Below are 12,417 nucleotides of genomic sequence, written 5' to 3' on the forward strand. Positions count from 1 at the left end.
CCCTTCTTCTGTCTACTCTACTACTATTTTTCATTCTTACTCACTATGCATCATTTTTTGTAGCATACTAAACATCCAAGAGGAATGACGCACAATGCATAAACGATAACACACAAAGCAACCTCTGAATCCCTTTCCCCTTCTCTTTCTAAATCCTGGGGCTTGCGTGGTCGTTTGTGCTGACCAGTTACCCGGAGCGGGAGCAGCTGCAGATCATCTACTCTGCGTACCTGCAACCCGTGCTGCAGCACAGCCTGGGCAGCCAGGCGGCCTGGGCCAACGCCGGCAAAGCCCACCAGCTGGCCGGCTCTCTGGTGCAGGTGTACGAACAGGTAGGAGGCCAGCGCCCAGATCCAGAATGACAGGGCGCCAGAGCGTTCTCCCCCGCCCCCGCTTTGGTTTTGTTGCGTAGCGGAGCCTGCTATTGTCTCTAAGGCGATACCATCCGTTGGGGGTAATGCCTGTGGCAGAACCATCCCCCCCACCCCCACCCACAACCCACAACCCCAAACCCCAAAGCCTTTCACGGCACACATGGCATGCAGCCACTGGCACTGGCATCTCCGCTCGCAGGGCTCTGGATGAGAGGGGTGGAGATAGAGATGTGCTACCAGGTGTTACAGCAGCCATAAACGCAGCATTGTACCCCATTGTAGCGCACGGTGTAACCTAAGCTCTATGGTCGCACCAGAGGCAATAGGGCCCCGTGTGGGATTCCTGCGAGTCCCTGGCATCGGGGAGAAACACCGGCAGCAACAGCTGGTGTTGAGGGGCTGCTAAGCAGGAGCAACCTATTATGGGCCTGAGGTAGAGGCTGTTGGCCGTTGAGGGAACACGGAAAACACATGTTTAATGATGCCATGTGGCTTTAGGTTCAGAGAAGAGCATGTGGTTGAGTACGATACGAGGTACACCGTCTAATCTCACCCATGTTGCACTCTTTTAGCAATTGACACATGTTCATATTTGGCGATACTTTTTGTGTTAAGAAAAGTAGATGGCATAGTCTTATGTAATGGTGTTATCATATATTATGTGTTTCTTAATCTGGTTTTGTGTATGTTTTTCCCATCGTCAGGTGAAGGCCAAGTTCACGGTGGACGACCACAGCCACTATCTGTTCACACCCTGCATCCTCACACAGTGGGTGCTGAGCCTGCTCCGATACGACCTCACTGCAGGTAACGCGCTAGAGGAGTTATCCACACTTCACCATTTAAAACCCGATCAATTTGTCAGTTGTGATGCCAAACAGAGCAGAGGGGGCAACCGGATGGAAATAATTGGCTAACGTGGCATTCTGTAAACTCAATGTGTTAAAGTCACCTTCCCGCTCAATCCATATCCCCCTCCGATGCTTTTCTGTCTCTCCCCTCTTATCACTCTCGCTCTCGGTCTCTCACAGCCATCCTCTCTCTCTCCTCTCCCCGCTGTCCTTACATCTCCCCCCCCCAGTCCGCGCAGAGGCATCACCAGACACACGCACAGACGCACACTTATTTTCTTTTGCCATGCTCAGCACTTTTGATCTGCCTTGGTTCCTTGGGGAAGTGAGCAGCAATGAGGAAGTGGATGCACAGCAAGTGCATAGCTGAGGTTGGGGAATTACCCAAGTGTTCTTCAAAACAAACACTTGCATGGATACTATGTAATCTCAAAGATATAAAAAAAAATGGATGAGTTATGTAGTCGCATATCCCAATTGTTTCAAACAATGTTCAATGTTCAATGTTTTTTTCAAGGTTAGGCTCCGTTACATTTGCTGGGGGAATGGAGGGAACGTGTCCCCTCCAACTTCTAAAAAACATGAAATTGTCCCGTCCCCCAAAATATATATTATTTCTGCATGTAATTGGAAAGATATATTTAATAGAAGCTGACTCAACTTCCGGATATAATTCAGACATAAACGCAACACTTCCAAAAGGTTCTGTTTGTCCCCCTATGTATCCTGCTCGGTGGTTTGAACCGTTGCTTTATACGACTGGCACCTTACACGTCTATGCCTGTTTTCAGAGAATGAACTGTGCTGCATTGTGTGGCCCTGAAAAATAGATAAATGTGTAAAGTGATGGTCTAAAGTGATTCATTAATATACTGTATTTTAAGCTACTATTAATGGCTGTGTGCATGTTACACCAGATAATTGTATACATTGGTGATATTAATGATGTCTCCCCCAGAAAATAGTCCTGAAAACATTCCATGTTTGATGCTCAATGCTGTAATATGCCCTTTGACCCCAAGTTACCAGCGAAACACGCAAAAACAGGAATTCAGTGGAGACTTCATTTATTTTATAGGATGTTTCAATATTGATCTAGCTTGCTGTGAATCTTTGCGGCTATTTCATTCAAATTAAAAAATAATTACGTGAATAAACATGACTAAACGTCAGTAAATACAACTTTAATACATTAATTCATCCGTGAACATGATTTCTGAGTCAATGTCAGATTGATTTTCCCCGGCTGACTGTCTTATCTGGCTAAGTATGTTAATACAGGGTGATGAACCTAAACAATAGTAATTGCTAGACGAAAACCTCGCGTGTCAACGTGCTCTCATCAGTCTCTGTGTATTTGGCCCTGTCTCTCTGCTGTATTGTACTCGATCAACACGGGATGACGTTTGTTAAATATGTGGCTTCTGAGAACCCTAGCTCTGTCTGGGTCATTCAGCAGAGATAACCATTTTGTTTCGTTTAATTTAACAATAGACGACAACCTCTTTGTCTCTTTTACTTGCATCAGAAGCAAGGGACTTGTGTGTTTGTGTGTATTTATTAGTTTTGTCTATAAAGTAATTCCTGGATAATCCTTGTGTGGAGTTATGTTCATAGACGGTATATTGATCACCTCTTTAATCAAGCCTCTCTCGGGGGGGGATCGCTTCATGCTTTGCTGTTACCATTTATCTAGGTCATTAAGGAACGTGGTTTATATTCAATCATCAATAATCTCTGATCATGTTTTATGTTAAATTATATTATCTCCTGGCTCTATTCCTGATTTAGCAAACCAAATAAATCAAAAATATACAATATTATATGAAGTTTCACTGTATGAATTCAATAAATTACTAGAGATCAGTAGATATCCGTATGAATACTACTTTGTGCTCCATACTTAACCTGATGGTATGAAGACATGGTTTGATGCGTGTGTCTTTGTGTCTTTGTGTGTGTGTGTGTGTGTGTGTGTGTGTGTGTGTGTGTGTGTGTGTGTGTGTGTGTGTGTGTGTGTGTGTGTGTGTGTGTGTGTGTGTGTGTGTGTGTCTGCCCTAGCTCACGCCAACGTGACTGACAGCGTGCTGGAGGTGGTGGCCAGCGAGGCCAGGAGGCTGTTCAGAGACAGGCTGGTGTCCTCCAAAGACCTCCACGCCTTCAACAACATCCTGTCCTCCGTCATCCAGGGGGACTGGGGCTCCGATGCCCTGGACAACATGAGCGGTACGGACTTCCCGCAGACGCACGTCATTAGTATTGACTGATTGAACATATGCATCTCCTTCCTCCACAGGGGATCAAAAATGAAAAATATGACAAAACTTTCTGCAACACCTTCTGAAGCTCTGTGTGTGTGTGTGTGTGTATGTGTATGTGTGTGCGTGTGCGCTGCCACTAACTGTGTCTCATTGCTCTCCCCAGATGGATTCTACGTGACGTGGGGGGCCAGTGAGGGGTCCGTGATGGCCCCGGGCCAGTCTCTCCCCCCCCACGGGAAGCCGCTGGGACGCCTCAACTCTGCTGACCTCAGGGAGGTCATACAGAAGGTACCCACCTGAAGTCCAGACATGAGACATGCACATCATGTTGTTCTGTACTTCTGAATGCTATTTTTGAAATTATACCTTTTACTGTAGCATCATTAGCATTTTGCTATTCACTGCAAAACCTGGAAATGAGGAGATAATGTGGCCCTGGTGATCAAAACGCTAAAATTAGATTTGGTTAACCTATCAAGCTAATTAAAACCTAATTATGGATTGCTTTTCTTTTAATTAAAATGTTCACACCGGCAAAAACCCAATATCTCTGTGATAGGGTAAGGCAAGGTGAGGGCACAAAGCTAATCCAAATCATCAGTAGAACAACTAGGGGGATGAATGAGAATGTGTTGGAAGGTCACCTGTCCACGTTGTACTCATACCACACCGTCTGCATGCCTTTCATACTGAGATGGACTACCTGCCAGGGTACCTTTTCACCAGTCTCCCTCCCCTCCCCCCCCTTCCAGGGGGTGGTGCTGTTCAGCCGTGATAACCGGGAGCTGGACCTGCTCCTCTTCTGGGAGGTGTGTGACTTTGTGTCCCGGGTGGACCGGGTGCTGAGCCGCCCCGGGGGGTCGATGCTGCTGGCGGGCCGCAGCGGCGTGGGCCGGCGCAGCGCCACCTGCCTGGTGGCGCACATGCACGGCTACACGCTCTACACGCCCAAGATCTCCCGGGGCTACGCCCTCAAGCAGTTCAGCAACGACCTCAAGGCCGTGAGTCTCCAGCACCCCCCCCCGGAGCGCGCTAGCGCGGATTTGCTTCGTGTTCGTAGCGCCACCATGCCGATGAAACGGTTTATTATCCTATTGTTTTAATGGAGCAAAAAACACTGAGCGCAATTGTAGATTGTGATTTTTCCCTGCAATTTTGATTAGGACTCAAGTGTATTTCCGTCCAGACGCGGCCGTGTGCTTTGGGCTTTACGCCGCTGATACAAATTAACTAATAATCTTGAAAATCATCATGCTGTTTGATTTTCCTTGTGTGTAGCTCATTTAAAAAATCAAGACTTTTTTACTAAATAAGAATTTCGTTGTTGCAAATTATAGAATGTATACTCAGTTGGATGAGATGGAATACTGGACCGGCAGATGTGACCGGGAGGAGTGCAGTCATGAGTGTGTTCATGAATCGCACATTCTGGGATAAAATGTACCAATTTATCTGGAATGATGTCTGCAGGTAATGCAGCTCGCTGGACTGGAGGGCCAACAGGTGGTTCTGCTGCTGGAAGACTATCAGTTTGTCCACCCAGCCTTCCTCGAAATGGTCAACAGTCTCCTGTCCTCAGGTGTGTGTGTGTGTGTGTGTGTGTGTGTGTGTGTGTGTGTGTGTGTGTGTGTGTGTGTGTGTGTGTGTGTGTGTGTGTGTGTGTGTGTGTGTGTGTGTGTGTGTGTGTGTGTATAATGGCAGTATGACCTGGCCAAGTTTTGTGAACCGTGTCCAATGGGGAAAATCAATATGCCGAATATTTGCCTAATCACCATATGTATAGATAACACAAATAGTAAAATTAATATTGATGACAAAGGCATAATGTACCCGTAATCATGGGTCAATTGACAAATAATGATGTGTGTGTGGGTTCAGGCGAGGTTCCGGGTCTGTACTCTCCAGAGGAGCTGGAGCCCCTCCTTAGTTCTCTGAAAGACCCTGCGTCCAAGGACGGATTCACGGGGCCACTCTATAACTACTTCTCCTACAGTGAGTCCAATCCTCTGACAATTTCTCCATCGCTGGTTCATCTCTCTACATTGACAATATTCGTCAAAATGACTGATGCTGACTACCTGCCTATAATGTGTGTTCTCCAGGGATCCAGCAGAACCTCCACATAGTGCTGATCATGGACTGCACCAACTCCAACTTCACCATCAACTGTGAGAGCAACCCCGCCTTCTACCGCAAATGCTCAGTGCAATGGATGGAGGGCTGGTCCGAAAGCAGCATGAAGAAGGTGGGTGGTGGGGGCGGAGGTGGAGGGGGGAAAAATAATGCTGCAAGAGAGACGGGAAAGCATTTACAGTTGTTTGAAATGCATTTTTAATTTTTCTTTCCATTTTTTCCCCATTTTTTTAAACTTCCAGTAGTAATCCAAATATATATTTGAATTAACTACATGGATCATTAGTTACATTGCTTAAGTTTTACTACGGTTCAATTTAATAAAAGGAAAGATGAGAGCAAAATCCTTTCATAATATGAAAGAAATTTTTATGAAATAATCGTGCCTTTGTTAGTTTCTGACTTAATAAGATACAAATATACAGACTCTCCTCCATTAGCTCGCAGCCTGGAGTCTTGAGGGCTGGGAGAAAATACTCCTGCCAAACAATGTAATCTACAATATAAAGTGTTGAATATGAACTTGAAACCCATTTTCCTTTGTCAGATTCCTGAGTTGTTGCTGGAGAAGATGGACGGAGTCGGGGAGCAGGGTCGAGGGGACAAGACCTGGAGCTCAGGTTAGCCATGTGACCCCGGGATAGGCCTTATCCAATCAATAGGTTGTTTTTGTTTTTATACAACCTTGTCTTGCATTGATTGAACGTTATCATAGCTGAAGCAGTTGGTGTTTGGTGTCTCTGGCCTGTACAGATTATCATAAGGCATGTGGCGTTCAACTGCTGATCGGCTTCTGCTGTTTGTTCTCGCCTACAGTCCATTAGACTATGTAGAAAATGCAGGAAACATTAGACATGCTTCTAACAGAGCATATAATCCACCAATCCATCGCAGTATTCACTTTATGAACGCGAGATCCAAGAGGATTTGTGATCAATGCTGATCGAGAGAGACACCGTGGGAGTGCTGTGTAACCTGCCTGATGGTCAGGCTGACCATCAGAATCATTAGGTGACAAGGCTTGAGCTCAGCCACGCGTCCTTCCCCAGGCTCCGGCCCAGCGGACCTGTGCAGGCTGTTCCAGACGGTGCACGAGTCGTGCCGGGAGCACGGCGCCACGCCCCGGCAGTACATGGCCTTCCTCAAGGTGTACACGGCCATCTACAGCAGCAAGCAGAGCCAGCTGGTCACTAAGAAACAGCACCTGCAGGTAGAGCAGAGGGAATGCGGCCCTCACACACTGCACCTCATATGCTATGTCCTATGCAGCATCCCCTAGAGTATTGCTTATAGTGCATAGCGCTTATTGTGTATGGAGTCATAGGGTATATGGATTAAAGTATAGGTTATGGGGTAACGTGCAGCGATTTACCCTATTCTTTAAGCCCTATGCTTCCATACACAATATGCACTATACATTATGGTGGCTTCACCCTTCAGCCTGCTTCCATTCCAAAAGTTGTGCACCACGTTAAAATGTTACCATGGTATCATAGCCAAATCTTAGGCCAACATAGCTCTAAATGGCTGCAAAATAAAAACAATCAACCTTGTTTATTCCATTGAATAGTGATGACTTGCAAACACTGAGCACATGCAGAACCCAACCTTCTGTGTTTGTGTTTGCTGTTCGTCAGGCGGGCGTGGCCAAGTTGAATGAAGCCAAGGCCTTGGTGGATGAGCTGAAGAGGAAGGCTGCAGAGCAGAGCACGCTACTGAAGACCAAGCAGCAGGAGGCTGATTCTGCCCTCCATGAAATCACAAGCTCAATGCAGGTGTGTATGGAATGGTTTGTTGCATGTCTTAATAGTAGGCATCCCGTTGATGGTTACATTGTCATTATTGTCATTGGAGAAATATCATTTAAAAATACTGTCAGCAAAAGTTCTTAGAAGAACGAAAAAATGGATCATAATACTAAAGCTGGCATAAGCTCATGGCATTTGAATGCTTTAGACTTAAGGTAGGAAGCAAAAAGAGAAAAAGTGACTGAATAGAAAGAAGCTTACATATTTGATTGTGTAGAACAGAAGCAACACTATTACTCTAATATGGAACTAGCTTTAAATTCAGACTGAACTTGAATTTGTGCTCACATAAAATACATTTTCTTTCCCCCCACTCATAGTGGGCTCACATGCGAGCAAAGGCTTTTTTATTTTTTTGCTAACATAAAATACATTTTCTTTTCTCACACTCATAGTGTTTTCACATGCTAATCCTTGTTATCTTATATTGATGCATATGAGACCATTTCTTTCACACTAAAGCCTATCTGTGTCCATGCTTATGAGCACTGTGCGTGTATACGATACTGATGTGCAGTACCGTGCTTATCAACATAGTTCACCTCACACACAGCTCTTCGTAAATGGTGGGAGAAACATTGGTACACACACACATACACATTATTAAAAGCACGTGATTTAAAGTCAAATAAATAATCATAATGAATGCACAACAATATATTAAATACTTCAGTGTTTACGTCTTGATACTGAATCCTATTTTGAAGAACTCTCAAGTGAGTGTAGCTGTTGACCAACTATTTGGAGGAACATTTTCAATGAGGTTGTAGATTATAAAGTGAAGCTGGTCGTTAAGATAGGTGCAATACATTTTTCAACCCCATCAACAGCACCCGACGTAAAACATCTCTGAAAAGATAAGCAACCAACAAATCGAATGGGCAAAACACCACACTGAAGATGGCAGATTAAACAGAGACACTGCGGTCAACTCTTATACGGAGACTTGATTAAACCGAGTGGTGCCCGGGTCTCCAGTGAGTGACACAGATATTTTAAAATGGCTCCTGGTGGGGTATTGTGTGTCGTTCCATGCAAGTCTGACTCTACTCTAGGCAGCGTTTATCCTCCTTTCAACTCTCAAACCCCAGAGCTACGCACAGGAGAACTTCTTCTTTGGAGGACTATTTTCTCTCTGAACTGACGTGAAAAGCTCTCTTCTCTTTTTTTCGGTATCCATGCACAGCCACGTGATTCTATTTCTGCTGCTCCAAGGAACGTATGGATCGTTGTGTCGACAGACAAAATGAAGGAGAGGAGAAAGTAGGAAGAATGTTGGTTAATTAACCTCCTTTTCTTCTCGGTGTTGGAGTGTCGGTTCCTACCGAAAGAGAGAGATAGTGAGCACGAGAGAGAGTGAGCACGAGAGAGATGGTGAATAATTACTCTGCAGAGCGGTAATTAGCGAGCGGATTCGGCCCTCTGGGCTGAAACAACTTGTGTCTTCTACTGAGGCAGCAGCAGCATGAAGTATGGCTGGGCCAAACAGACCCAACAGTCAGTCACATTGGAGCGGGGGAATAGATGGATCTGTAGCTGGATGATGAAGAACACGATATTTGTAGCTGTCAGCAGTGGAAAAACACTTGAAAGAGATGGTGGGGGGAAAAAAACGAGTAAATAAATACTATGCCGAAGGAGGAACTGTCAAAATACAGGAATAAAGCATGGAATGAATGGAAGATGAAAAAGAAAAGAGTGATGCATATGAGAGACACAGAGAGAGAGAGAGCGAGCGCTCGTGTGAGCGGTGTAAGAGAGATCAATCGTGCCAAACACTTGCTCATCTTTTGGCGCTCCCCTCTCTCCAACGCCTGTCTGTGCGTTTTGCCTGTCTTGCTAAACCAGGCTTTTTATCTTCCACACAGGGAGAGAGGGGGCTTTGGGCCATGTGCCTGAAACATCTTAATCTTGGCCCGCCTCAGCGAGACTGATTTACATTTTAACAGCGTGTTCCTGCGCCTCCTTCTGCTGCGCTGCAGCCTGTAACGTCTGCAGACAGGAGGCTGGCCTTCCCTGGGTGGATACTGATAAGTCTTCAAAAGAAAATAGCGTACTATTTATGTGTTCAATTGGAGCGTGCTTGGGCTCAGTGTAAAAACACATCAGTGGGACCCTTTATGGAGTAAGACCAAAAAAAAGAGAAATCATCCATAAAGCCCAGGGAAAGAGGATAAAGACGCTATTTATCGGAATTCCTTCAGAGGGCAGCATTACGTGCATTCATAATGTATTAAAGAAAGGTTCCCTGGGACAATCCCTGTTTTTTAGCACACAAGTGAAAAGACAAACGTTAAAGTGGCATTCTCAAAGATGTTCATGCAACTGAATGTGCGTTAAGACACTATCTATTGTCGAATGAGGTTATATAATGGTGTCTGAGCCTATGGCCCACTGATGAAAAGCCTTAGGTGTGCAGTATAATGAATGTTACAAACACCGTTTGGATCTGTGGGAATAATTACCACCCATCGCCAAAGGGGTCGCCACTCAGAACGAAACGAAAATCTTTGAGATTTACAGTTAAGGATTCATGTGGAGCGCAGGATCACAAATCTAATGAGATTGATGACGGTGAACTTCACAGAACGCAGGCGACCAGAAGACGGAGATGGAGAAGCTAAAGGGGAAGATGTCTCAGGAGCTGTCCAAGATCGAGGAGAGGACGGGCAAGATAGACGATGAGCTGCAGGAAGTGCAGGCAAGGACACAGACCGAAGACGATGTTTTTGTTATTCATTTATTAATTATGTGTGTGTATATTATATGTATGTATGTATGTGTATGTATGTATATATGTGTGTGTGTTTTTTATCTAGATACCTTTTCATTAATTTATTTGTCTTTTTGGGGTTTCCTTAAAGTCTATTCCCCTATTTGATTCTATTTCAAATTCACAGAAAAAAACATTCACGAAAACGTAATAAAGCCCCACAAACAAACGACTGTAACTTCCTGTTTCACCTCTTCACCCTTCCTCCCTCTCCTCCACCCTCGCCACCCTGTCCCTCTCCCTGTCCCTCCCCCTTTCCCTACCCTCCCTCTCCCTCTCGGCCCTCCAGCCCCTGGTGGACGAGGCCAAGAGGGCGGTGGGGAACATCAAGTCGGAGGCGCTCTCAGAGATCCGCTCGCTGCGCATGCCCCCGGACGTCATCCGGGACATCTTAGAGGGGGTGCTGAGGCTGATGGGGATCTTCGACACGTCCTGGGTCAGCATGAAGAGGTGAGGCTGGGGTTAGGGGTGATGAGGCCGATGGGGGTCTTCAACACGTCCTGGGTCAGCATGCAGAGGTAAGGTACGGAATGACACCAGAGGAAAACGTTCACCTCGAACGTGGCACAAGAGAACAGATTGACAAGAGGAAGAATGTCAAGCAGGAAAGTGGATCCATACCAGAGGGAGTCATTTAATTGACAGAGTGCTCCACACCACACGAGTTCTCGGGAACAGATGATAGAGAGAGGTCAACTGATTTAGATAGAGTGAGGGGGGGAAGTGTTGGTAGGGCAGCCATTAGAATGCATAGAGGTGAAGACAACCACATGAGTCTCTTCTGCTTACCGTCCTTGGTCTTTAAAGAAGATGTGGAGAGCAGATAGAGGTGGAAGATGGGATAATATAGAATACATGGAGTAAGCTGCCATATAGACTCACACACGCACATCTTTTGAACATAGGGGGTGATCAAGAAGTGCAGACTGCAGGGAGGGAAGCTTATGAGGAATAGAAAGTATAATATTTGAGGAATAGAAAGTATAATATTTGCATGTCTGTGTGTGCGTGTGCACGTTTGTGTGTACGCTGTCCATGGTGTGTGGGTTTGTGCATGCGTGTGCTTGTGTGTGTGTTTCCTGTTCATGCAGTATAACTGAATTGCTCAGTCTCCTCACAGGCAGTGCAAAATATGATCAGGCCCACTCATGACTCATGCTTATGCTGCTTTGAGCAGGGATGAAAAAAATGTGTGTGTGTGTGTGACGGGCTCTGAGTTTAGTATTCGAGTCAGAAACTAAATAGCTTGCTGTTTGCTCTACCATTAGTCATCAAGCCTAATACTCCCCCAATTTTATGCTTGAATTAGCATTAGCCGCCTAATTATCCGCTTAAATCTCTCTTTTTGCTCTGCTGTCTTTGTGTGTGATGATGATGTGCCTGTCCTGTTTCCCTCAACACATCCCTCTTTAATACCATTACTGCCTCCCCATTTGCCATCATCTTACTCTCTTTCTCTGTCTCCGTGTGTGTGTGTGTGTGTGTGTGTGTGTGTGTGTGTGTGTGTGTGTGTGTGTGTGTGTGAACACGCGCTCGCGTGCGTGTGTCTCTCTCTTTCCCTCTGTCTGTGTCTCTCTCTGTGTGTCTCTGTCTCTCTCTGTGTCTCCGTCTCTTTGTCTCTAGCTTCCTTGCGAAGCGTGGTGTGCGGGAGGACATCGCCACGTTCGAGGCGCGGGACATAACCCACGAGATACGGCAGAGTGTGGAGGAGCTACTCCAGAGAAACAAAGCCTCCTTCGACCCCAAGGTCGGTGCCGTCTCGATATCTGATCCCATGCTACAAAGACAAAGCTTATGTCAGAGCCTTTTTAGAAATAAAAAGGAATGGAATGGAGCTGAGGCTGATCAAAGTAGCCAGGATTAAAGAAGATAGTCTGATCCAGAATGTAATGGGATATTTTAACCTGGCATTAACCTTTTACTGTTGACCGAGTCAGAGTCACCTATACAGCATTGTCATTCTGGATAGATATTTGAATTTCGTTAAGAGACTCGCATGGGATGGTCGGTTTTGATGCAGTGTTTGTTTGATCTGAGCCGTGGTCGTTGATGATTTTGTGTTATAATTGTCGCCGCACTCCCATCTGTCAGAACGCCAAGCGAGCGAGCACGGCCGCAGCTCCTCTGGCTGCCTGGGTCAAGGCCAACGTCCAGTACTCCCACGTCCTGGAGAGGATCGGGCCGCTGGAGAAGGAGCAGGCCACACTGCTGGAGTAT

General features: G+C 45.8%; 1 protein-coding gene across 1 annotated transcript in view; it reads left to right on the forward strand.

The window, feature by feature from the left end:
- dync2h1 (dynein cytoplasmic 2 heavy chain 1) overlaps positions 1 to 12,417 on the forward strand; it is a 123,371-nt gene that overhangs the window by 38,057 nt on the left and 72,897 nt on the right. The window contains 15 exon segments of the mRNA XM_030380788.1: positions 188 to 332; positions 1,079 to 1,181; positions 3,287 to 3,451; positions 3,650 to 3,774; positions 4,239 to 4,487; positions 4,957 to 5,065; positions 5,365 to 5,478; positions 5,589 to 5,731; positions 6,167 to 6,239; positions 6,669 to 6,829; positions 7,257 to 7,394; positions 10,015 to 10,128; positions 10,490 to 10,650; positions 11,824 to 11,947; positions 12,292 to 12,413. Of these exon segments, the coding sequence (XP_030236648.1) occupies positions 188 to 332; positions 1,079 to 1,181; positions 3,287 to 3,451; positions 3,650 to 3,774; positions 4,239 to 4,487; positions 4,957 to 5,065; positions 5,365 to 5,478; positions 5,589 to 5,731; positions 6,167 to 6,239; positions 6,669 to 6,829; positions 7,257 to 7,394; positions 10,015 to 10,128; positions 10,490 to 10,650; positions 11,824 to 11,947; positions 12,292 to 12,413 (2,046 nt within the window).

Source organism: Gadus morhua, chromosome 16 (genome assembly GCF_902167405.1).
Source record: "Gadus morhua chromosome 16, gadMor3.0, whole genome shotgun sequence".
NCBI lineage: Eukaryota > Metazoa > Chordata > Actinopteri > Gadiformes > Gadidae > Gadus > Gadus morhua.